The 27718-nt window shown below is 38.5% G+C and overlaps 1 protein-coding gene across 6 annotated transcripts in view; it reads left to right on the top strand.

Annotated features, from left to right (window-relative positions):
* LOC124171866 (protein ST7 homolog) overlaps positions 1-27718 on the top strand; it is a 176950-nt gene that overhangs the window by 125514 nt on the left and 23718 nt on the right. For 4 of the 6 annotated variants that reach the window (XM_046551225.1, XM_046551228.1, XM_046551224.1 and 1 more), the window contains exon 10: positions 12854-12993. In XM_046551225.1, the coding sequence (XP_046407181.1) occupies positions 12854-12993 (140 nt within the window). Of the gene's footprint in view, positions 1-5665; positions 5810-12853; positions 12994-26009; positions 27031-27718 lie in introns of those variants that run through there. The other 2 variants (XR_006867992.1, XM_046551226.1) reach the window with 2 other exon arrangements.

The following is a 27718-nucleotide window of genomic DNA, read 5'->3' as shown; positions in this document are numbered from 1 at the left end:
TGCAAGATGAAAGAACTGATATGAACACGACAATAAAAAAATAGTTTGATAATTAACAAAAGCACAAAATTAATGATACAATTTGCTTCAATTATGAATTGTTGGGGAAGGTAAGTAAAAGTCCTTCCCACAAATGCTATTACAGAATTGGGTGATTGATTTTCACTTTCACTGGAAGTTTGAGGAGTTTGGTGATTGTCTGTCTTGAATATGGCAAGGTGGAAAAGGGGGATGATTGTGGGGGGGGCAATGGTTACGATCTTACTTGACTCTTGTTTGAAGCTTGACCAGGTGATCTTAGCAAACTCGTTCCTTCTGACTGCAGGCTCCTCTTTCCATTTCAGATACAGCGGCGCTTGGAACATAAAGTAATGTTTCCTCCTTTGCTAGTCCTTGCTAAGTAGCGTGGCACAAATTTTGGGCATAGCGTATGCCCAAACATTTCTGTTAACATCTCTTCGGCTAGGAAATCGGGTTAGGGCTTCGCCTGAACACTTAAATCAATCTACCCTCGCATAAGAACACACACGTCTTTTTATATCCTTATGGCTTGGGGTGGGGCATTACGGAAGGGGAAGAAAAGAAAACGCGTTATGTAATGGGAAAAAACCGGTGTCCTGCCCTCCAAACTCCCTCACATGCACACTCACACAAACACATATAACCTTGGCGTATTCATCACTCATTCCTGTTGCATAAACCCACTTTCCCTCACCGGCCGAGTAGAGAGGGTGGGGGAAGGTTATTGGTGTGAAGGCGAGTAGGGAGACGAATGTACCGCTGCTAGGTGGCCCAGCGTAATGGTGGTTGAACCATTACAATATAGAGTCCATCTTTTGGGTATACCTCGCATCGGTTGACTTTTCTTGGCAACAGCTGCATCCCCTGTCCTGGAGACATCCTCAGGTCGAGTTGATCATTGTTGCTTTCTGGTATTTAAGTAATATATACTGGTGACTGGATGAAGTATTTCCCGCCCTTACTTGCTGGCTGGTGGCTTCAGCGCACATTTCTACACTGAGGGAAGGTTATATCCGTCTTCCCGATTGAAAGTATGGGGATTCTTCATCATCTCCATTGCTTATGTTATCAATCTCGGGAAGTAGCGCTCTCTTTTGCCAATACTTCTATGTGATCAGAGTATCTGATGGCCAAGCATGTTCTGCAATTGTCAATTGTTGGAATTGCTTCTTCTCTGTTGCTCTCTTTGATGTTCTTTGACTCTGCAGTAGATGGCTCTTCTCATCTGCTCTATGTATGATTGCCTGCAATCACATTTGACTCAGTTTATGCCTTTTTGTCAAATGTAAGGGATGTGGTCCTTTGGTGCTGGTATGATGCTACTTATCTGGTTGGCTGAGAGAAATCTGGTGACTATGTTAAGTTTTCTGAGGAGTGTTCCGATCATATCCTCTGTCTTGGCTAAATGAGGAATGGTGACATTGCAGCTGCAGCTTTTCTTTCATTTTCTTTTTGTCTATGGTTGATTAATGTGTTCTCCATTCTTTCGGCCCTTTGTAGCACAATTTTCTTATTGTAGCCATTCATCTCCAGGGCTGATGTCATGTGTTGTATCGAACTAGGAAGTGATTGTCCATTAGATATGTTGAAAGCATGGTGTAATACATAATATATTCTCTAGTGAGGTTTTGTGACCCAGATGGTGGTGTGACAGTGCATTTAAGTATCTGTCAGTGTGCGTCGACTTACAGTACAAGGCATGTTCAGAGCTTCCGTCTAATATCCTGCTAACTAACGCATCCAAAAGCTTGTTTTTTCTCAAGTTTCATAGTGAAGGAAATGGCCGGATGGAAATGGCTGCAAATTAAAATGGTCTGAGAAGCTTTTCAACTCCTATGTTTTATGAGGCCATTGGATAAAGGTCAATTGGTCAATGTATCTCTTCCATATCAACAACTCTTTAGGGTAGCTATTAATAGCTGCTTGTTCAACATTCTCCATGAAAATGTAGGCTATTACAGTGGAAGGGGAGATCCCATAGTGGCTCCTTTGTTTTTCGGGAAGTATCTTCCATTCCATATGAAATAAAGAGTTCTCTAGGCAGAATTCTGTTAGGTCAGGGATGTCCTTGTGTAATCATTTTTCTCTCAGATCCTTTGATTAGACGAATAAAATGGAGACATTTGTGAAGAGGAATACCATATCGAAGCGTACTATCTTATCTTGTTTTCGGAGTTTGAATTTTGTAATAGCCTCGATAGAGTGCATAGAGTTCTTCAAATTTGGCACTTCTTGAAGAAGTGACGCAAGATGCAATGCGCTTGCCTAGATATTATATTCATATTTAATAATTTAATTGTAATCTAAAATAATTATTTTAGACAACTAACCATAAACAATTATTTAAAAACTAAAGTAAATTCATAAATATTTGAAGCCTGCTAGAATTAAATCATAGTTACAGTCATATCCTCATCATTGTCAATAATCACTACATGACAGCTTGGCAAATGCAGGGTGTATCCAAACTTAAAAAAAATCATGAAATGTAAGCAACAGAAATATTGTCCACTCTGTTTGCATGTCCTTAATGTTGACTGTTGTTGTTATATTTTTGTCTCTTGGTAAATTCTTAGATGGTCTTTTTGAGATATTGCCTCTTTTGTTTATCGAAAAATTTCATTTTTTGGTGCTTGGAAGTCATTTTTGATAAACCACGATATTCCAGGTATTCAAGATAGGTTACCATCACCATGTGTAATTAATGCCAATGCCAAGCTCATTTTTGCTCCTATAGTACTTTCCAAGGCTGTAAAAACAATTGTCGAAGTTGACACATTTTTCTGATTTTTAAACAATTGTGAAATTATTTTGCTTCCCTTTGGAAATAATATGTAATCACTCTGTTATAAAGAAATTTTCAGCGTACGAGTGTCATTATTATTCAAATTATAGACATTTTCCCCTGACTCAGAAGAATGGTCATTTTCGGTGAATTTGTGTACCATTTGGTATGTGTTATTATGTCTGCAGCATTAATGTTTTTGAAAAGTATCCAAGGTGGTGACCCCACACTTTTCATAGGCCTACGTGAATGTTAATGGAATATCCCTTGAATATTATCAGTTGTCTAAAGTCATAAAACTATTAGATATTTTTTCTTTGATGCCTAATATGTCACGATTAGAGGGAGACCTGTTTATTACCAAGGTAAATGTTGATTTTGTGCTATTCAATTTTATGGCTCAAAACTATTTAACTGTTATATTGCTGCTTATAACTTTTTTGCTATGTTAGTGATTGAAGGATGCTTTTGGATGATGGTTTACTGAACAAAAAATTAAAAGCCTCTTGTTATTGGCTCTTTGTATCAGTTTTGAGTGAAAAGAAAATGCTCGTGAAGTTGAGTTAGGTTGCACTAATATTTGAAGTGGCTGATATCCCTTTGTTTGATCATGTATGTGTTATTCAATACATTTATAGAGTTTAGTGGCTGTTTATTAGGTCACAACTAATCCCATTATCCTTCTCCCTGGGCATGGATAGATAAGTATAATTGGGAAATGGGAGGAGGAACAAGGAAAGAGTCAAGGACACATATCAAGACAAAGGAATGTACTGGAAAATAAATAATCAATTACAGCAGGTAACCAAGAAAGCATGGGAGGCTTGGTGGAAAAGACAGTGTGATGAAATGGAATATTTTCAGATGTGAGGAAAGGTGGGTGTGCTGTAAGCCAGTCTAAAGTCGCTATCAGCCAGCAAAAGAGGGCAAGCCATGCCAAACATAAAGGCCAAGGATTTAAAGAAGCTAGCAGAGGAAGAAAAAGTTCAGGGTAGGTGGAAGAAGTCTGTACGACAGCAGGAACAGGCCAGCGAGATAGAGCAGAGAAGGTGAGGGTAGAGTGAAGAAGGATAATCTTGGACCAGGAGTCTTAGACTTGGGAATCACTAGAGCTCTTCATGATAAGAAGGCAAGGAAAGCAGTGGGTATGGTGAACATCTCATGTGAACGTCTAAAGAATTTAGGGAAGGATGGAAGGATCTTTGCATAAGCACACAAGATCTATTTTGGGGGGGGGGGGGGGTCCTCACCAAGAGATTTCATGGGGACAGTTCTAATTCCATTATCAAAAAAGAAGAAAGCTGTAAACTACTGAGACTAAGACAGGGAGAGCTCTCTTTTTTCAGTTTTTTGGTGGCTCTTGATCAGTTTCATATGTGTTAGCTACGTCATGTTTATCATCAAAGCACTCTACCCTATTTTTCAGTCTATGCCTGTTCATTCTTGAAGCACAGATATGCATTTTATCTTTTCTTTGAAAGTTGTTCTGCTGGTTTCAGTAGTGCTTAATTGTTCTCCATCAGAAGTAGGCTTTTGAATATGACTTGCTGATGAAGTAGCAGGTAAAGCCAGTGATCCATGACTGCTGATGATTGCCACTCTATCTTCAGTCAGGGAAAATTTAGTCAATAACACACTGGTCTGAATTATTGAAGGCTTCTACTGTCGCCATGCAAGATCTTCGTTGCCCTTCAATACATGTAGAGAGTTTTCCAAAACTTGTTTTTTTTTTCAAATCATTATGAGGATGTGATGTCAAAGAGACTTCAAACTACTCTTGCATAATCTTGTACTTTTTCCTGAGGGCTTTTGCCATTTTCTCTTGCTGAGTGTCTTGTCAGTTTCTCATCCCATTTATGGTCTTTGTTTTCCCTCTGTCAGATTTTGTTTGGTGACACAACGATGATACATTCCAAATCTATTCGATTTTATCGGCAACTTTGTTTTTAAGTTCCAAAGAGGTTCCAGAAATGGAAATACATTGTAGAGCAAATGTTTTTAAACATGCGGATTGTCAATTCATTCCACAAAGTATTACTTCAATCTTTCTACTTGATTTATTGTAAAAAATCATATTTCCTATACAACAAGGAGAAAATGCAATCAATGCCGAACAGTGAAACTTATTAAACATTCTACTATAACATAGTAGAGTATATTCCTTGCTGTAGATTGCAATTAAATTTTATTCCAAAATGAGTGAGCACATCCCCTTTTTCCACCAATACACTGCCCGGACATGTCTTTTGAATCTGGATTCTTACTACTGGTTAGTTTCTAGGAAAAATCAGAAATGCATGAATTAATGCATTATTTTGTTTTAGTTTTATCTTGCAAGAAGAATACTATGAATAAAATGTAGTATTGATGAACAGTCAAGAATTTTTGTTTGATGAGGAAAATTTGGTAGGGCCCACAAAGAGGTGTTTTGTTGGAAGTAAAGGAGAGTTTTAGGTAGGATTAAGTGTTGTTTCTCTCCTCTCCAATATGGTTTTTGACAGCAAATTGTTTCGTTTGAAATAAGTAATCATCAAATGGCATACTGAAAAGTGTAGACTGCCTCAATAGTCATCAGTTCTGAAGTTTGTTGTTAGTTATAACGAAGGACATACCTTAAATAGTGCATAGTGACATTTTGAGCTCCATCTTCAGGCATAGTTTCCATGGGTGATATTATAATAACCGTACGTGGGTTGTAAAATATTTAGATAAATATTTTTGTGGCAGTTGTTTTTATAGATTGAAACATGAAAGTCACCTTTAAAATATCTTTTGATAAAAGTGCTCTTTTGCCGTATGACTGAGTTAAGGATGGTGCATTCCATGGAGAGTCATTCAGAACTTTCATTTCTTGTACAGGAGTGGACTTGTCGGTCTCTGAAACCTGAGATGTGAGTTGGATGGCCCACCATGGCATGACACTCCCTTAGAAATGCCGCTGAAGTGTGCTCTTACTACAGCAGAGTGTGGCCCAACAAGATGAATTCTTCCAGCATGAGAACGGTTGGTCCACACAAGGATTATTCATTTCAGTCTGTTATAATATCACACACAGCACCCTTAGATCCTGATGGCTTTTTTCCTCCCATGTTCCTTGGCTCTCATACATAGTTCCTTATCCTGCTAGGCTGGTCTTCTAATGTAATGTACATGTATGGCTTGCATCATTCAGCCTAGTTGGACTTATTCCTTGTAAAGATATGATCTTGGTCTTGAGTGATCACTTTCTTATTGTGAATTTATGGAGTTGCTAAAAAGGAATCCTCATTAAGACTTGAATTAGGAAGTTTGTGCAAGTCTACAATTTTCATAGAATCATTTGCGCTTAAATTTTTTTAAGCCAAGAATGAGAGGTAGGTCATATCTAGGTAAAACTTTGTATGGTTCTCACAGTTGTTATGGAAATAATTTCTGTATGTTAGTGCTTTTTTACCGGCTTGTAGTGTTTTTCCTGGTAGTATGTACCTACTTTTTCGGAATGAACACATTGATTCCTGTATAAGGAAACAAATTTATGTCCTTCTTTTTCATTGGGTGTGTAAATACATTTTACTCTTTCAGTTGTGTATAGGATAGAATGCAGTATTATGAAATTAGTTTCCACAATTCCAACTTGTCATGAATTTTAAGTGGTTGATAAATGCTGCCAAAAAGTATGGTCATTGTTCAAGTTGAGATTTTAGCTTGAAAATATTTTTCTAATGGATGCTGTGTCAATGGCTACTCAGCCATCACACTGACCATGTTCCGTTTTTGCCATTTTTCTTTGATTTAGTTATGCTTAGACATAGTAAGTCCAATTTCCTGTCATTGTGTGTACCACCCCTTCAACTTAGGGATTCAATTTTAGAATATTGAGGGTGCCTATTTTTTAAGTAATGCTGAATTGTCTCCCATAATTTCACTCATTGTTATTATTTATTCCATGCAATCCTAGGCTTTGTTTGGTTTTGAAAGTATTTTTTGTATCCACTGTTGGCTTGCTAAGCTTTACACATTTTCAATTAGAATTTTTTATAAACATGTATCGGCATTTTTGTTTTATTTTCACTAGATCTGTTTGTTGAGTTGCTTCATGGGAAATTTAGATGAAGATGAAATTAAGATGATGGGATTAAGATGAAATGTGTATTTTAATACTCAAGGAATTCCATCCCCATGACTCTGTCTTCACTTGCAGGGTGTAGTGTAGAGCTCGGGAGGGAACACAATCAAGGAGTGCATTTGAAGATCATGAGCAAACTTCCCAGTTTTGAATCAAAGTGGAATTGCGAGAAATTGGGAGAAAGCAATTTTGTTTTAATGGCTATGTATCTTGTATGTTTTGTGTGCATCCACTTTTAGTGTGTGTGAAATTTGGAGTATCTTCCCTGTTTTACAGCTCTCAGATTGATCTTTACTGATATATCTCACAGATCCAGAACTATGGTGTATCCTCGTTGGTGGGAGTGTCTATTCATGTTTTGTCATCGTTGAAATTTGTACCTCTAAAATTGAGGCAAACAAAAGTTTTCTCACTTCAATTAAAGTATGGCTGCTGTGGAGTGTTATATTTCTAAAAATTTGCCAGTTTACTCGCAAAGTTGCTGCAATAAGCAATGTACATATCTATGTACTTGTATCTTTGTTGAACCCAAACTCATAATGACTATTTTCAGCATATTTACTGGTGCTAGCATGATAAGGTTTCACAGTGTATGCATTTTCAAGACCAATCTATTTCTTTAGTAGTTTATTCATTAAGCCTCATAACAAATGTAGATGTAAGTTGCTTCTTTGGCCAATTTTTAAGCAATTTCTTTTAAATGAGTCTTTTGCACATTATAAAATAGCTTTATACATTTCACCTGAAATATATGCTTCTTAGATTCTTGGCTCAAAATCATGCCATCCATTTGAAACCCCAGAGGCATCCTTGTTGACTCTTGAGGGTTTATTTGGTGTTGTGCCTAAAATAAGGTTTCCGATCTGTTGAGCTTTGGTTTGGATATCACTCACTAGTGGTGGAGATCTTCATGACTCCTTAGGTGCTCTGCGTGGAGTGCTTATACGTACCGTGTTTGCACGAAACTAAGACCCCCTCCTTTTATGGAACTCTGCCAGAGAAAAGATTGTACATACTTTGAAAAATAATCTCCGATTATAATCCTCTCTGTTTTGCCCAAAATCTCTGCAATAGGGTTTCGTATATCATGTATTCTTTTTAGTGCTATAGGAGGCTTGACGGTGACTAATTAGGCAACCTGAAAAGCACAATAAAGTCAGAAATTACAGTGTGGTGGATGCAATTACTCGCTGTTGTATCATTATACTAAGATTAATTAAGATATTTTTATTGTTTAATGGAAACCAGAGTCAATTTCTGTAATGTTCAGTTTGATATACATTGGTGACAAAGGAGTGCTTAAAAGAATTCGTAGTGCTGGCTTTGCGATCATGGCGTTTCTTTTATATTAGGGAAATAAGAATTTCCTTTTCTCTCGTGGAGTACTTTTGGAACCACTCCGACACTCCTGAATCATGAAATTAATACTAATAGCTGAGTTGAAAGCATAACTTTCTTGTATAAGTTATGTTAATCCCTTCTATAGTCGTATGTATTTCTAAGCGCCAGCAACATTATATATATTTATAAAGTTGTGGCATTTGCTTTCCTTTTGCTATTATTCCAAAACTTAATGTTACCTCCTCCTGAAAAGAGATTATTTATGAGAAGAAAAGGCTCGATTTTCAGGCTAGGCTTCAATCGTTTCGTGGATCTGCTGCTTTTTAACTCCATGATTCTCAAGTCTTTCCACAATGTCAGCTTTTTCACTTGTACTAATTTGTTTAATGGCGATATAACTAAGGTTGGTCCTAATGAAAAACTGATGCTAATGTAAAATCATTATAAAACACCTTATTGTCTTAGCGAGTTTCTAGCCTCAAGAACACTGCTGCAATAAGATGATGTGTACTTCTCAGAAGTCTTTCACTGCCAAGAAAAGTTACGGCTAGCAATATCCAATTCATGTTCAATCAAATATATGGCATTAAGGTTTCGAAATCATATTTATGAAATAACTATCTAGCCTCAAGAGGTAGTGCATAGACGAGTAATAAACTTTCCTTAGCCTAACTCACAGTTAAGCAAGTGAACCAGTGAACATGACAGAAGTGTACCAAAAGTTTGATCGGCACGCCGAGTCTTTGCCTGCTGCCAAAAAATGATCTCCATTTCAAAAATTAATAAAAAATGATGTAAATAATGGTGCTGCGATTTTAAAAGTCGACTTTTCTATGAAAAGCCATCTGGTGGTATATTACTTACTTACTTCCTTGGCACTACAGCCCAGTATGGGCTTTAGCCTCCCTCAAGACGCCTGTCCATTCTCTCCTGTTCTGCACTTTCTCCCACCATCTGACAATCTTCATAGCCTTTATGTCTTCTTCCACATCCTGCATCCATCTTTTCCTTGGTTTTCCTCTTTTTCTCTTTCCATCCATATTTCCATGTAGAATCTTCTTAGGCATCCCTTCACTCATTCTTTTTACATGACCTAGCCAAGCTAGCCGTTGGGTCTTCACAAACCTCACTATGTCTTCGCCTCGGATAATATTTTCTATTTCCTTGTTTGTTCTTATCCTCCAAGCTACCCCATCTGTCACGGGACCATATATCTTTCGCAAAACCTTCCGTTCAAATATCCGCAGAGCTTGCTCGTTTCCAGCGGAGATGCTCCACGTTTCTGCTCCATATGTCACGACTGGTCTGATAAGTGTCTTATAGATCTTGAATTTCATATCCTTAGATAGAAGAGTTGACTTCAGGAGCTTAATATTAGCAAAGTAAGCCCTATTTCCAGCCATTATCCTCTTGTTGATCTCTTCTGTCATCGAATTCTTACAGTTTAAATTAGTACCGAGGTAGCTGAAATATTTTACATTTTCAAAGTTGTACTGCCCAAATGCAACGTTTTGAGTCCATCTTCTGTCTTCCTTGGTCGACATTCTCATGTATTTCGTTTTTCTCTCATTGATTCTGAGCCCTATATTCTTACTCTTCTGTTCTAAGATTTTGAATATTTCTTTCAGAGAATCCATATTCCGTGCCATTAGAACTATATCGTCGGCATAGGCACATGCCTGAGTAGATTTATGCACAATTGTCCCCTCTAACCCCAGTTCTTTCATGGCTTCATGTAGACACAGATTAAATAGTACTGCTGATAGAGAATCTCCTTGTCTTACTTGTCTTGCCCCCGATATAGGCCTTAGCTTGAGATCCTTCCATAGTCATATTTACCAACTTAATTAGCTTTTTTGGTATTCCAAATCCCTCCAATGCCTTCAACATTTTTCTTCTATTGACACTATCAAAATCTTGCTGGAAATCAATGAAAAGCATATGTAGGTCAATGTTGTACTCAAAACATTTCTCCATGCATTGTCTCATTACAAAGATTTGGTTGGTTGTTCCTCTTCCCGGCCTGAAGCCACATTGGTATTCACCAAGGATTACTTCAGCATACGTGTTAAGTCTCCTCTGCAGTATACAAGAAAGTATCTTATAAGTGACATTTAGTAATGTGATTCCCCTATAGTTGCTGCATTGCAATTTATCTCCCTACTTGAATATAGGGCAAATTAAACCAATCTTCCATTTCTCAGGCATCTCTTCTTTCTCCCATATTTCACATATCAGTATATGTAGGTTCTTTGTTAAATTTTTCCCTCCATACTTGATTAACTCCGGTACAATTTGATCTTCCCCTGGAGCTCTCCCATTCCGCTGCCGTTTTAACGACTCCTCCACCTCCTCAATTGATGGCCTACTAATATTGGTGTCCAACCTCATGTCCAACATTTCTCCATCCTCCTCATCTTCCTCATCTATCTCATTGACATTCAGTAATTCCTTAAAGTACTCGGCCCATCTTCCCATTACTTCTTCCTCTGTTCCAACCAACCTCCCATTCTTATCCTTACATGCGTTTGTTCTTGGTTGAAATTTATTCGTCATCCGTTTGATTGCCTGGTATAACTTTCTACTTTCATTTTGTGTGTTCAGTTCCTCAATCTTTTCTACGAACCCTTTTAAGTACTGTTTTTTCTTTTTTCGTAGTATTTTATTTGCTTGTCTTCTGCTTTCTTTATATCTTTCAACATTTTGTCTTGTCTCTTTCTGGATGGTGTTCCTTCGATCTATATTCTTCCTTTCTATAGCTTTTCTGCACTCATTATCAAACCATTCTTCATTCCTTGTTCTCTTTCTTCCTCTTATGGTCTCCTCTGCAGCCTCTTCCATAGCCTTCTTTATATTAAGCCATTTTCTTTCTACCGAGTCGTTTACACTCAGGTTCTCTGCTCCTTCTTCTAGTTTCTTGCCCAGGATTTCCTGATATTGGGCTACAGCTGCTGGTTGTCTGAACTTTTCCACTCTCCACTGTATCCTCTTGGGTCCTTTAATACATCCCACATTCGCAATTCTTTCCCTGAGCTTGGCCTTTACCAAATAATGGTCTGAATCACAGTTTGGGCCTCTTGCAGACCTTATGTCAATGTAGTCTGAGGTTTCAGGCGAGATGGAGTGGAAACGTGACATAATGAAAATGAAAAAGGAGGAGCAATTTCCACAATTTTACATTTATTAATACGACCGGTTTCGCTTTTCAGCATCATCAGGTACAAAAATATCAAGTGCGCTGTGCTTAAATAGGAAGGTAGGAGGGGGTGGTGGGCGGTAAGGCGGGGGAAGGGGATGGAGGGAGGGTAAATGCCTGAAATGAAATCTCCTAGGAGAATCAACATATCATATTTAGGTATCTTGCTGCATTCTCTATCCAGTTGATCATAGAAGGCATTCTTCTCATCATCATTAGCATCTTCTGTGGGTGCATAAGCTGAGATGATAGATTAGTTTCTAAAACGTCCTTTGAGCCTTATCTTACACATTCTATCCCCCAGAGGTTCATACCCTAAGCAGCTTTGCTTCATTTTGTTATTAAGGATAAACCCTGTTCCACATTGTCCAGTTCTCAGTTTAGGCCCACTATAGAACATTGAGTAGTCCTTTTTATCCACTCTTCCATTTCCATTCCATCTTATTTCTTGTAACGCCACTACATCTATCCCATATTTCAATACTTCTTCAGCGATCTCTGCCATTTTTCCAGCCTTCAACATGGTCCTTACATTCCATGTAGCTAAGGTCAATGTTGTATTCCGTTTTCGAGTTCCTGATCGTTTGCCAGTGTCATTATCCTTAAATCCGTCCGTATTCTGAGGCTTCTTTATGGGTTTCGTAACAGAACATTTTTTTTACGGTGTGGGATTGTTAGCCCCACGCCCAACCCCCAACCTGGAGGACCAGGGTATCTCTTTTGGTCGGGCCTATCCCCTTTGACCTGCCCGGCTTGGGTGGCCCTACCAGGAGCTTTTGCTCCCGCCGGCATAGCTCTCAGGTTCACTTAGGCACGCAAGCCCCCTCATCACGGCAAGATAAAGATACCAGCAAGGGGGTGGTGGAATATTAGTGTGTCCATAATTTAGGTTGTGCAACCCACAAGTAGAGTCAATAATTTTGCATGTGATTGTTGGCGGAGCCCTCCTTTCTGTATGAATTGGTGGGGAAAAAAACCTCGTCTCATATTTGTGCATATGTGGTAGTTAAGAGCATTGTATCTGGGCGATACAGGTTTCAGTCTGGTCCTCCTCCATCCTGTCTGTCCCTGCATGAGTGGATTATCAAAGTTGAGGAACTGCTGTTAATTTAACTCATAATTTACTCATGTAAATATGTACTCATAGCAAGAGAATATTCATTTATTTTTGTGTAATATATTGAAAGTAAATGAATGTGTGGAAAATGGGTGATCAGGTATCCTGAGGCAACTATTCTTCTGTGACAACTATTGAGCATGGCACATGTTAGTGGTTAAACATTAAATTTGATTCTTTTTATCTTGAGGAGTGACTTTTTCCCTCTTGACTAAGAGAACTAGGAGCATGTGTCATCCCCTTCTGGACTCCATTTAACCCAGATGAATGTTTTCTGTTTCATCATAGCATTCCATGAGGTGAGCGTCTATCCCAAGAAGGAGCTTCCATTCTTCATTCTGTTCACGGCTGGCCTTTGCTCATTCACAGCACTCTTGGCACTGCTCACGCACCAGTATCCTGAACCAATGGGACTCATAGCTAAGACAGTGAGTGTTAGACCATTTTATTATATATTTTAGCAGCATTTATGTAATTTCCCTGTATTGTCTTGAGCCTCCTTAACCCGTCAGCGCCCAAAGTTTTCTTTAAATCATATATCGTTCATTTTTATAAAATGTGATACATATGACCAATGAAGAATGCTCCTAAATTTTTATCCCAAAATATTACGTAGAGCCAGAGTTACATGCCAGTGCTATATGGCACCACTGGGCGTTAGCGGGGTTCTCTTCATTGCGAAAGGCATTTCGGGAAGAATCAAATGCCTTCAACTATGCGATGGTGGTCAGCGTAACATGGTGAAACTCCTTCATGATGCACAAAGGTTAAGAAAAGACTTCGCTGTTTCACAAAATAAAATATATTTGCGACCGGTTTCGATACAGCGTATCATCATCTGGCAATTACAAGTATCAGTACATAGAATTTATACCCTTGAAGGCGTTAGAGGGGTGGTAGAGTGGAGGTGGAGGAAGGGGGGGGGGGGGATGGGGGAGGGGGTAAGGGAAGGGAAGGTAGGTTTGGGAAGTACGTCGCTGATGGGTCACTGCACGGGGTAGCCGAGGGTTGGTATATGATGACGAAATACGGGGAGGGGTGTTATGGAGTGGTGAGTGGCATCCGTAATGGTTTCTCAGAAAAAACCTTGAAAAGTGGTGAATGGTGAGAATACAATTGCTCGTTAACTAATGTTATGTTGGGTGAGGTTTGGCCCGCTAAAATTTCCAACTGCTCGAGTGCGTCAAGCCTTGGGCCGTTGTTTTCTTTATGTAGGATAATCGGTTCGAAATCGCTTGTGTGGTCGGAATCCAAGAGGTGTTTGGCAAAGTGTGAGGTTTGTTTGTTGTTAATAAAACATGAACGATGTTCCTTGGCCCGGATGTTGAAATTCCGTCCAGTTTTTCCTATGTAACAGGAATTGCAGTCATTGCATCAGAGTTTATATACTCCGCTGTGTTCTCCGGCACTTATTTTGTCCTTGGCACTGCCCAACAGTTTGCCCAGTGTATTTCTACTGTAGAAGGCAGCCTTCACTTGATCTTTTGGTAGTAATTTTCCGGTTCTGTTGGATATACGACCGAGATAGGGGATTCTACGCCATTTCGTGTTATCATCTTTCCCCCTATCTGTGTAAATAAGGTTGAGTGTGAGTCGTTTTTGTTTTTGGTGGTACAGTTTGTCAATGAGAACTTTGGAGTACCCATTATTGGATGCAATTAGTTTGATTGTGTTAAGCTCCTTCATCCTGTTGTAATTCGGCAATGGAATCATACATAGTCTGTGAAGCATACAATGTATTGCTGATAGTTTGTGAGAGAAGTGGTGTCATGAATTGTGGTGTTGTATTTGGTCAGTGTAACAATTTTTTCTGAAAATCGAGAATTCACATTTTTGGTTTACATTTTGAATGGTTAAATCTAAGTAATTCAACCTTCCTTCACATACAACTTCACTAGTGATTTTGATGTTTTTGTACAAAGAATTTAAAAATGACACGAAGTTGTCTAACTGTCTTAGTGAGCCATTCCACGCACAGAAAATGTCGTCGACGTATCGATACCACCGAAAAACATTTTTCACAAGGGTGCTATTAGAATTGAAAACACATTCTTTGTAGTTGTCCATATATATGTCAGCAAGGAGTGGAGACAGCAGGGATCCCATGGCGAGGCCGTCAGGTTGTTCATATATCGTATTGTTGAATTGGAAATAGTTTTGGTTAACACACACTTTCAGTAGGTGGCACAACTCGGCAATTACAAGGGGTGGTGATTTGGCTTTCAATAGAGCAATTTTGGCTAGATGTAAGGCTGCAGATTTGGGAACGCTAGTGAACAGATTCACAGCATCAAAAGACACAATGAGACATTTAGGGGGGAGTATTTCATTTGAGAGAGCCCTCCCGAGCTCCACTGAATATTTTTAGACTGACATTACATTTCTTACATTCCTTTTTGTTTGAGACAGGCAATAATCCCCAGCACTTTTTCTCCTACTCCCCTTTTGAGTGGAAATAACAAGGGGGTTTATGTCATCATACCGTATATTTGCTGCAAGGCCTCCGGTATTTCTCCTCATCCGTTGTCTCTGATGTGAGCGAGTTCCGTACTTAACTGGGTATACTTGAACAACAAGCCTCCATACCTCTACTTACGATATGTCCACTCCTCCAAATCCAAGGGTTGTGTTCACAGACTCCCAAAAGCCACGTAAAAAGTGATCACTATCCTTACTCACGGCGCACGCCCACTCTGGAGCGATTTATCCCTCGATTTATGAGGCCAGTACCGCTCATTTTCTCATTGTACCCCTCAAATTGTATTGGTCTCATCACAGAAATTTTACTTTTTGGCACCACTCGAGTACTATGCAAAACTAGTCCCAGGATGCACACCATAGTGTGTTGATGCACCCATTGTTCACCCATTAAACGAGGATTATAGATGATTCCTCATCGCACCTGTACTCGTAACTTCCCTGTGGCTCCTATTGAAATATGGTTTTCAGGGTGAGATTTCTTTCGGCAATCGATTGTTCCCGAGTGTGCCAGTGCCTTTATATACTTTCTTCTTGTGCTCCATCAGGAGGATCAGTCCTTGAACAAACAAAATCAAAGTGTCTTTTCTTCTCCTTGTGGTAACCAGATAGTGACATCATTTTACATGATCTAGAAATATACTGCCAACCTGTGTAAAGGCTGTCGATAAAATATTGTGCTGCAGGTGCCATGCATTCTCTCTGAGATCGCCCAACATTATAGCATCAGAGCTGTTGATTTTTCACACCGCTTCTCGTATTTCCATTATGCTTTTTTATTAGAGATGGGTCGAATAGCAAATTATCAAACTCGAATATCGAATTCGAATATTAAATCATTGCTCAAATATTCGAATACCTCGAATTTCGAATACCTCGAATACTAAATGATGAATGCTGGAATGTTTGACTCGGTTGCCTATGCAGCAGGCAACACAAGATTTTGGGGAGTAATTTTGATTTCCTTTAACCCATTACCAGCCGAGTAAAGAAATACTTGAAAATATATATTTTTTTCTTTTCAATTTACCTAATAACATGCTAAATAAGGTAAATTGAAAATATGGGCCTTCAAAAAAATTTGCTTATGGTAAAAAAAAAATGTTGCGTTTTCGCAACGTTAGCCGAATCCAGTATCTGTATGCAGCTATGCAACCCGCATTACAATACATTGCCGTCTCATAGGAATATGCTGTTTTTACTGCCGGATATAATCCTATACCTTTTTATGCCACGTATATGACAAATATCGTCATATTGAATAAATAAAATCCTTAGATATTATGTTTCCAACGAGATGTTGTTGTAATTTGACCTAAATCCACTATAAAATAGACATGCTTTACGGTTTGAAAGAAATAAGTCAAAGCGAAAATTTTCTCAGAAGAGCATGTATTTCACATTTTTTCATTGACTTTAATTTTATCATTGCAGATTGAATTACAACAATTAATGGCTAATTATGAAATACTCAAGCATTTTGGGTGCAATGGAACATAAAATTTCGTACATTCAAATATGGTTTGGCTTTTACACTGTTTCGGCAACTACTGAATTTTTAAAGCACTGAAGGAACAAGTGACTTTGTACGCAGTCACGCGCACGGGTGCAAAGTTAAATACACCAAAGGATGTAGTTCGCCATGAAAAAATATTTGACTTAGCCGGGATTAGCACGCCTGACCGGCAATCGGGAGATCCGGGTTCGAATCCCGGCTAAGTCAAATATTTTTTCATGGCGAACTACATCCTTTGGTGTATTTTACTGAATTTTTTTTTAACTCTATGGCCAAATTCGTCCCTTCATGCTTCACGAATCCGCGATTAATTATATGGCCTAACTTTTTCTATGTTTATGGACGCGAATTGTATAGGGGTATGTCATCTACTGACTTATTCACTTCACTTTTTAGATACGATTTGAAGTCTACCTGTGAAATTTACTTCGTTGCATAACCTGTACAATCTACTGGCGTTAGTGCAAACGCTGTCCAGTAAGTTGATAAGCTAGGACCTTTTTTCCCCTGAATTCTAGTGCGGTAATTTGCATTTGCATTATGAAGTAGGTCCACACCTCCCATGTATTTACTATACTCCCCAATAACACGAATAGTATTTTCTTTTATTAACATAGAATAGTATGTGAAATAGTATTTTCTTTTTTCTGCTGAAACTTTTCCCTGTGCCAAATGGAGGCGAAAAACTTGTATTGCTGTCTACAGGGACAATCTATTTATCATTCCATCGAACAATACTAAGACCTTCGGCTTTATCAAATGTTTGTTTTCATGTTCCTCTCTGTTTCACGTCGATGGTTTTATTATATTCTATCAGGCACTCCTCCGTTATACGTATTTACTCGTATTTTCACGGATGGCTCCATTGACAAATAATCCTTTTTCTTTCAAAACAATAAATAGTCTTCAAGATGAAAAGAAGTTACTGAAAAACATACGATGATTCAAGGGATCAGGGATAACCTTGAGAAATTCCAGAATAACACTTGCTTCCTAGCCTAAATTTCGATAGAAGTAATTTTCTATCGCCTGGTTGAACCCTAAAACCGTCTGAATAACATAAGCACCAAAGTTAAGAGCAAAATCTAAAAGGCTTGTTTTAAAAGAACATTTATGCACTATAGTGACCAAAGTAAGGTATCATTTGCTCATTATTACAAAATGTATGCACAAATATTCCGAATTTTAATAATTTTTAATTCAAGTCGTCAAATTGAGGTCATCATTTACAAATCTGTCATTTTTGTCCAGACAGGAATTGTCTGAAAAGTGTAGATTATTTTTTATTAATCTAAATATGTTTTGGTTCAATCATTGCCGAACCAAATCTACGCCTTATCGTCTTCATTCACCCAATATCCTGTAGTGGAAGTCGGTGATATCGCTGAATCGTGAAGTCAGGAAGGATTAATTCGGATTGAAAGTACAAAGTTTTGTGTTCCATTGCACCCGAAATGCTTTCATGTTATTCATAAATAATCATTATTTATTGTAATTCAATCTGTTGTGATAAAAATGTCAATTAAAAACTGGAAAATACGTTATCTTCTGTAAAAATATTCACTTTGACTCGTTTCTTTCAAGCCGTAATGCATCTCTATTTTATATTGGATTTAGGTAAAATAATGCAGCATCTCATTGGAAATATAATATCTAAGAATTTTAAGTATCAAATATGACGATATCTGTCAAATACGAGGCATCAAAATACGTAGGATTATATCTGACAGTAAAAACGGCATATTCCTACAAGACGGAAATATGTGATAATGCGGGTTGCATAACTGCCTATAGATATCGGATTCGGCCAACGTTGCGAAAACGCAACATTATTTTCCGGATCTGATTTTCGCTTAGTATTGACTCCCTGACGAAATATAAGCTTTAATATCTGTTAATTGAAATTTCTAAGTGCAAATGGACGAATAAAAAACTTAATAAAGGGAATAGTTACTCTTAGGAAAAATCATTTATCTTGCTTAACAGGAGACTCGAAAATTGACATATTTTGAGTATTTTTATAAATATCAAAATACTTATTAAATGTCATTATAATCTCACTAAAAATCAGTTTAAACTTATTTTTATCGAAAAAAGCGAATTCTACATTAATAAAATTCAATTGAAACATTTTTTTTGTATTTCTCAATAATGTTGCGTTTTCGCAACGTTGGCCGTAAATGGGTTAAAGGATTCGAACAGGAATTTAGCTGATTAATTGAATATTTAAATTTTATGGAAACAATTGGGCATATAATTAATTCAACTAACATTGCTTTACGCCCACTCCTGCTGCCAAGTACTGGCTGACAATCTGAGGCCTTTTGCAAAATACAAGCTCTTCTCCACCGGATTTTCTTCAATTATTTTCAGTCCATCTTTGGGAGTTCTCACGAGGTAAGAAGATGAATTGGAATTGCTATCAGGGAGAAACCAAATATCCTGAGAAAATATCCCTTCGTCTGGGACTGTAACAATAAAGATTTATAGCACCACTTATAAATTGTAACTTGATATATGTTTTCGGAAAAAAATACCACATCAACTTCCGAGAAGCTCTGCTGCTCATATCGAGTCTCGCCAGAATGCCAAGCCTCCATCCTATTTTGACATTCATTTCCTCGTGTAAAATGCTTAAATAAAGTCAGAAATGCGTCGTGTTTGGTGTTGTTTTTTTTTAATTACGCGCCCATTACTAATATTTCAATCCAACAAAAGTGTAATATCAGTTGCCGAAAGTCATTGTTAGACACCTTTTGGGGTAATTGGTGATTCATGCAGCAGTTGACCTCCAGAAACTCGAAACTTAGAAGCAGACAGGCTGAAAAAGGTCAGTGGGTGAGAAAAGAGGGGGGGGGGGGCGCGAAAAACACTTCTTTTGTTCTCGTGTAACTTGATATTTTTTTCAAAGCTAAGGTCTTTGTAATATGATCCCTGCGCGTGCTGGGACCTTTTTTTTATTTCGGAGAAGAGGAAAGCCTCAGAGAGGGTAACGCCAATTGCGCTAATGTAACTATCCCACGGTACTCATGCAGCAGTTGACCTCCAGAAATGGGGAACTTCGAAGCAGGTAGGCAGAAAAAGGTCAGTGGGTGAGAAAAGAGGGGGGGGGGCGCGAAACACATTTCTTTTGTTCTCGTGTAACTGGATATTTTTTTCGAAGCTAAGATCTTAGTAATACGATCCCTGCGCGAGCGAGGACCTTTTGTTTGATTTCGGAGAAGAGGAAAGCCTCAGAGCTGGTGCTGAATTGAGGGGGATAGCGGATCTTGGGAAATGCGCTAATGTAAGTATCCCACGGTACTCATGCGGCAGTTGACCTCCAGAAATGGGGAACTTCGAAGCAGGTAGCCAGAAAAAGGTCCGTGGGTGAGAAAAGGGGGGAGGGCGTGAAACACGTTTTCATTGTTCTCGTAACTCGATATTTATTTCGAAGCTAAGGTCTTCTTAATACAATCCTTGCGCGAGCAAAGACCTTTTTGTTTGTTTTCGGAGAAGAGGAAAGCGTCAGAGTGGGTGAGGCGAGTGCTGAATGGAGGGGGATAGCAGATCGTGGGAAATGCGCCAAAGTTACTATCCCACGGCACTGAGTTTCTCCCTATGGTAGTTTCATCTCCTGGAAAAGATTCAAACTAAGTGCCTGTCCTTATTAGCCATAAATGACACATGGTAAACACTTCGTCTCATTTATACAAAGCCTGCGCGAGCTGGGGCCTTTTGTTTGATTTCGAAGAGGAGGAAAGCGTCCGAGGAGGGGCCGAGGGCTGATGGATGGAGGGGGAAGCGGATTTTGGGAATTGTGCTTCGTAGTCACTATCCCACGGCACTGAGGTTTTCCTGGTGGGGAAACCGGGCATTTTCGGATTTTTTCACCCGGATCAATTTAGGTTCCCCATGTCGAACTCTTTTCACCGCTCTAACCCGCGAATTTGATGTAGTTCCTCAGCTTGCCTAAAACGGTGCTGCATGCACTAAAAGACTAGAGTTCTCTACCTTTTTCCGAGGCAACTACCAACGACGTGCGTGAGACGGTGTACGACGCGAAATTCAAAGTATTCGAGACGGTATCTTTGGCATAACTATTCGAGACCTCGAATATCGAATACTTTCTAGTATTCGAGGTATTCGAGAATTTGCGGATACTATTCGCACATCTCTACTTTTTATCCCTGGTAGGCCTTGAAGTCAATTAGGTATCCAGCTGCACTGTTCAAGAACCACACCTTGTAGCTCAGCCTGATAGGCTTGTTTCATATGAATTCCTTACATCCATGGGATCCGTAGTATGTCACCATGCTCCCATAATTCCCAATGATTGATGATGATGATTGATGACTTCTTTTATACCTTGAATGAAATATTGGGTGAACGGCAATTATAGAATAGCGCGTCATTATTTTCCATGACCAAGTAGTTTAACACCTGTTGATCACAATATAGTTGAAAAGTATTTACAGAATTCACATTCCGGAGGTCTGAATAGTTAGCGCCAGAGAAGAATGACTCTGTACCATTGATGCATTATCTTTTTCTGCCATTTGAGTACATATAGAAATTTCATTCTTTTTCTTCAAAATGCAGTTAGATTCATCTCCATCTATTTTCTTTCACTGTTTTTTAAGATCCTGAGCTCATTTCCTTTTCACATTACGTGACGTTTTGGCGACAGGTCACCATCTTCATAACCTGATTCCTCGCCACTCAAAACGCTGCTATCTGGAGGCTTGGCTAATATTTGGTGGCCGTTATAAAGACATTATCAACTCCTTCTTCCTCCATGAGACCAAAATCCCCAGTAATTGAAGCATGTTTTAATTAAACATTTAAAACTTCATTTGCATATTTTCTCACACAAACTGAATGTATCGTCCTATGCATGAAGAAAACAATTCATAAATACAGTGAGACACAAAAAAGGGCCTAAGTGTCAGGAAGAAATGAGACTAAGTTGGTACAGTGCAACCTCGATAAAATGAGACCCCACGGTGATCAAATAAACACTCGCTATAGCGAATTGTCGCTTTACCGGAGGTGGAGCAAATAATAGCCAATATACCTATTGCGAACAGTTATTCAGGAACAGGAGTGGTGCGGTGACAAAAAAAATTCTATCCGATAACCGTAATCATAAATCCAGACGAAAAGCGATGTTTTTTTGATCACTTCATTTCCTTACAGCAACAACAACAACTTAGTATTCAAACAATTTATAAGCGCTGTACTGAATAGAAATCATGCAAAGCATTGTTTTGTCAATCATTATGCCAATGCACAACCGACGAAGCCATTTTTCTATGTGCTTAATAAGTGTATTTACCTGTTCATTCTATTATTTTCGTATTTTCCACTGAAAATTCAAAAAATAACTGATAAAACTGTATCACGGTTATTTAATGCCTCAAATGCTTCCATTGGTGTATGTTTATTGTTCCTGTACGTTAAGTGGCAGTTAAGTGAAATGACGTATTGCATTTGTTTCTGCAGATGCAAACGGTGGAAGGTTGTATAACGATCCTGCCTCAGAAGACTTTTTCTATCATACAATGTAATGTCTTCATTATCAACGTTAAAAATTTTGCAAAGCATGTAAAATGGTGTGATAAAAATTGCCGTTGTTAAAAAAAAGTCCCTTTTTGGGTGTTACGCTCGCGACGTCTTTGAAATAATACTCTGAGTTTACCACGCCACTGCAATAAAAACGATTTGAATTAAAATTGTTAATATTAGAAAAGAAATTAATGTGATATTATTTCACGAAAAAATATAACGCAGATATTATGCTGATATGTCACTTAAGTAAAACATAAGCAAGATGCAAGAAACTGCAACGAATATAACTCACATGGGTAATATTTGCGGCAAATAAACGGAAAGGCATACGCATCTGATGGACCCTAAGGCCAAAAAAACTTATGAGTATGAATTTAATAACTTAACATTCTCAATAATGACTTAGAATCATGAAAAAGGAATTCAGCTCTTCACATATGCCATCTGTGGCGGTGCCGAATGCATACGACATGGCGCCAAACGAGAGTCAGTTGTTCTGTGAGTTCTTCCGGCGGCCACCAGGGGATGCTCGCCCGCCCGGGTGATGGAAGAGAGTGCTAGTACGACTCCGACCACTGACGCAAATAGTTTACCCTTGTGAATAGTACATTGTGATCGTGACTATTAATTGTAACCGCAACAGAGAATAAATACGTCCATCCGGACAATTCATGCTGAGTATCAATGTATTGTACATCCTACACCATTGCTAAGGCGCGCTACCTACCTCTAGAAGCATCATTGCAAGATATACCTCATACTGCAAGGGTTTTGTCGGGGAGTAGGTTGTAGAAGAGTTCCGTTTCGTCTATGTTATATCACACGGGGAATACTTCATAAGATACTTAGGATCGGAGTCCTTTCTTCCATGACTTTGAGTTTACACCACAAGCATCACCAGCAATTATGATGGGAGATAACGCTTTGGTGCTTTGAATTAGTATAACCAATTCCCGAACTCTTGAAGTTCTCGATTCGCAATCTATCCCCAAAATACTCCCCTTTACGCTTAAGCATAGAAGTTCCCCGTTCTCAGAAGTTCCCGCAGATTGAAGTGGGCAAAACCACCCAAACATAGCTCCTTCTAAATCTTCATGGTCTACATTCCTTGGGCACTTTTGCTTTTTTTTAATTGCGAAGAGCGAATAGGAAGATAAATTAACGACACCACTCTCATATTAATATAGAGTATTAGAGTAATTACTCTATTATTTTCTTGCTTTGACATGTTTGGTGTTTTTTTCGCCATGGTGTCTGCCATCAAATGCTTTCTATTCACGCCACTCACGGACGTGCGGGTATGTTGACGAATGCTTTCTGCCACCCGAGGAACAAAAGAAGATCATGCATTCGCAAATGTTAATGCCACAGTATTTTCACCAAAATGAACCTCTTATTTATCGAACGACAGTTTACTACATGAATTTGAGACTGAGCACTCCATGTTAACTTCATTTCTAACAGATCGCAAGAAATTAGAGAAATTAGGGACTCTTGGTGAAGGTTTTCTGGCGATGGAAACTCTTGCTATGGCGAGTGCCAACACCAAAAGGGCCTCGTAAAAACGAATTTTTTTACATGCTTATGATAGGGTCCATTGACGGTGCCTCGGCTATCTTTCGTAATGGCGGGGGTCTCGCAATAGCCCGTACTCGCTTTAGCGAGGTTCCACTGTATTTGAATTATTTCGAAAGGTTGACAAACCAAAACCTTGAAATTAACCCACAGCATTATCAATCCACTGCCTAATCCCACGTGTTGAAACCCAGAAAACTCTCAGTACCTATTTCTGTTTAGAAAATTGCTGTATCATGAAATGTAGAGCTAAAAATCGCAACGTTAAGCAAAATAGGACAACAGGATGAATTGGTACGGGTAACGACCAGTGGTGCCAAACGGCACCGCTGATGCTTACCTTCACATATCTAAACATTGAATACCCTGGTACTGCTAATTCTATGTTAAAAATGAGTTAGTACTATGCATTTCATGAAAACATTACGAAATAATTTTTAAAATTATAATTGTAGATACCAAAAGCACTTCCCTGGATCGAGTCCCCATAACTCATGGGTTCGGAAAATTTCTTTTGCTTTGGAACAGACAGGATGATCCGATGTGGTCAAAAACGCAAGTCAAACTGAATTAATAAGAGAAGAAACCTTCTACTAAGTACTTGAACAGAAATGTATGCTAATAATAACATATTATTTACATTGCAATAGTTTAGACTCAGCGCTGTACTGCTGTGCCATATGGCACCCGTAGTCGTTGACGGATTAATGGAAATGTTACATGAACTGGGATGAGTAATCATTTGCGTGGATTTAATACATATAGGATTTTAGAAGTTTTCGAAAATTTATTATATGCATATTGTCAGCGTGCAGGTTTATGATATTTGGCCTCATATTCTGTCTACATACGTAGTACTTAATTTAATTTTTAGCAGAATGCTTTTGCTAGCATCAGTGGCAAATAGAGCTCAGGAAGAAAGTCCTCAATTTTTCCAATTAATTGGTCATTAAAAATAATAATTCTCTCATAAGTTACTCAAACATCTTTTTTTTGTTTTTAAGTATATTTGTGAGAAAGTTGCTAAATTTAACTTAATTGATGGAGGAAAGAGATGCATACTCAGCAGTTTTTGAGGTATTTATGTATTTGTTGAAAGGGAAAAATGTAATTTACCATTTTTTTAATACCAAGTTTTGTGAGGAATTTTAATAGAGCCATTCCACAAAAGAGCTTGATGTAATTTTTTGTAACCCCAAATCAATGGATATTTATATATTTTGACAAGCTTCTTTAACTAGATTTTGATAAATGATTTTTATTTTGTTATTAGCTTCAAAATTTCAGAGCTGGGACCTTTAACTTTTTGCACTCTCTCAGAGCTATACACTTTCACTTTTATGACAGAACAGACTTCAGTTTCGATTTCTTTCTGTAATAATTATTACAATTAATGTGATATTTATAGATAATTTACTAGCCAAATTTATAGTTTATGCCACTGAGTAATGTGTATACATATTAGTGTCATGACAGAGAAGGTCAATGATAAGGCAATAAATTTTCTGTCCCTGACAACAAAAAAATATTAAAATTAAAAAGAAGAACTTTGAGCTTTCACATTAATGTGAAATTGAAGATTAATGTGAAAGCACTAAGTTCTTCTTTTAAATTTTAATAATGAATCGCTTTCACCAAGTTACGCCTCAAGCAAATTTTAACAAAAAAATAGTTTTAGTTTTATGAAATACGAAAAAAATTCATCAAAATTCATTGTACGAGTACAAGTGAAAAATAAGCTTCCAAAATATTCTTGAAATTCTGGTGCTGGATGTAGATATTTTCCTTTGGTGATGGATGTAGGATGTCCTTAGCTTATCTTAGAAGCAGAGTTTGCTATAAGCATTTTAACTAAAAATCTTGGAAGGTTATAGTAGTCTATCAAGGTTTTTCAATAGCAGATGGCTAGAGAACCAAGTTGTTACGGCAATGAAATGGATGGAAATGGACGTGAGTGACTGAATGGTGCCCCAGAAGGGGATGGACCCCGTTTGGGGTGTCCGGGCAGGGGATTGTATTGTAAGGAGTGCCCCGGAAGGGGAAGGGAGAGGAGACGGTGTTATGAAAGGAACGACTGCGCAGTCAGTCACAAGAGAGCGACGGTCGGTGGAAGGTGCTTGTTCCACAGCATACGAAGGTTTCAAAAACACTCTGTAACGACGAAATCAAACAAATAAATACAGTCCATTTTTAAATCTAAAAACAGTTCATTTATGTTGACATGCCGAAGGTGCAACATAAAATTGGTCCTTCGGGCCGGATTGAGATCAACTAGAAAGTTTTTCGTTCGCATTTTTCAACGCGCGCTGCGACGACGCCGTACAGACTCAACCCGGGATAAGGATTGCATCATCTCGGCAGCTTCCTTCTGCAGCGGCGAGACGGCCTGGCGACGGACATCACTTGGCAGTAGAGTGAGTCTGGCTCATTTATTCCTTATTCCTTTCTTGAACAATCATTTTTTCAACCATTCCTTTGCACGCATCTTTCTTTAATAATGGATTGTTCTGAACGTAATAACCTCATTAAACAAAGAGGAATTGTCAAGGCAAGTTTAACAAGAATTCACACATTCATCAATTCATTTGATCAGCCATCCAATCTGAATTCAGTGTGTGTAAGATTAGAACGTCTTCATAAAATATGGGAAGAATACGATGAGATTCAACGTAAATTGGAATTGAACGACGACGAAGATCACAGTGGTGATAGAGAAGCTGTCGAGGAATCTTACTACGAAATACAAGCAAAGTGTTTGTCATTAATTGACAATTTAAATCCACCGACACCACCATCGTCACACGTTGCATCAGATAGAAGCGAAGCGACGTCTGCGGCAGTTGCCAACTTATCACGGCTGCCAACCATTAAAATCCCTACCTTTTCGGGTCTAGTGACTGAGTTCATGCATTTCCACGACACATTTCAAAGTTTAATAATAAAAAACGAATGCCTGGACAACATCCAACGATTTCACTATCTTCTAAGTTCGCTTACAGCAGAGGCAAAGGCGCTTATGGAAAATCTACCCGTGACAAGTAACAACTTCAGCATAGCTTGGGAACTCATTTGCAAAAGGTACAATAACCCCAGGCTAATTGCTATAAATCATGTTAGCTCATTGCTTAACTTACCTCACATTGGAAAGGAATCTGTACGTGAATTAAGACACCTTCTTAATCAACTAGTGAGCAACACGAACGCCATAGAAGCGCTGAATTTAGAGACACCTATTCATGAAATACTAATTTCGCAAATAGTGCTGGAAAGGTTGGACTACACTTCGAGAAACGCATGGGAGGCTCAAACGGACACCCATAAATTCTCAAGATTAACTGACTTAATTTCTTTCATCGAAAAAAGGTGCCAAGAATTAGAAATTGTGGATTCAACTCATACAAAGCAAACGAGATCAGCCCCCACTCAAGTAAAGCATTGGTCTCATAAGCAGGCGTACGTTGCTACGAATAATAAATGTGTGGCATGCGGTAATGAACATTCTTTGTACCAATGTCCCATGTTTCGCACCCTTAATGTCCAACGGAGAACAGATATGGTAAAAAAGAATAGATTGTGCTTCAACTGCTTACGTCCAGGTCACAATCTTAGTCAGTGTACTTCCAAACATTGCCAGAAATGCAATATGAGGCATCATACGCTTCTTCACAGAGTTTTCATCAGGAATCAGGAAGAAGAAGGTACAAATAATACTCTAGATCATCAGTCTGGCATGCAACCAAAGGAGGTTAGCTGCAAAAGATCATCAGATTCTTCGTCCTCAGAGAACGTCAAAACCTACTGCTCATTGAAGGTTCAACCAGATACTCAAGTCCTTCTTTCCACTGCCATGGTGAGGATACGTGACAGATATGGAAGGTATCAAAAATGCAGAGCATTGCTAGATTCAGGATCACAATCAAGTTTTATGACTGAAGCATTGGTTCAGCGATTAGGATTAAAGAAGTTTCGCAATCACATATCAATTCAAGGAATTAGTTCATCAAATTCAGAGACTAAATATGCCACTAATGTAG

The sequence above is a fragment of the Ischnura elegans genome, chromosome X (genome assembly GCF_921293095.1).
Source record: "Ischnura elegans chromosome X, ioIscEleg1.1, whole genome shotgun sequence".
Taxonomy (NCBI): Eukaryota; Metazoa; Arthropoda; class Insecta; order Odonata; family Coenagrionidae; genus Ischnura; species Ischnura elegans.
The sequence above is the reverse complement of the archived record's forward strand: the minus strand, read 5'-3'. Positions and strand labels throughout refer to the sequence as shown.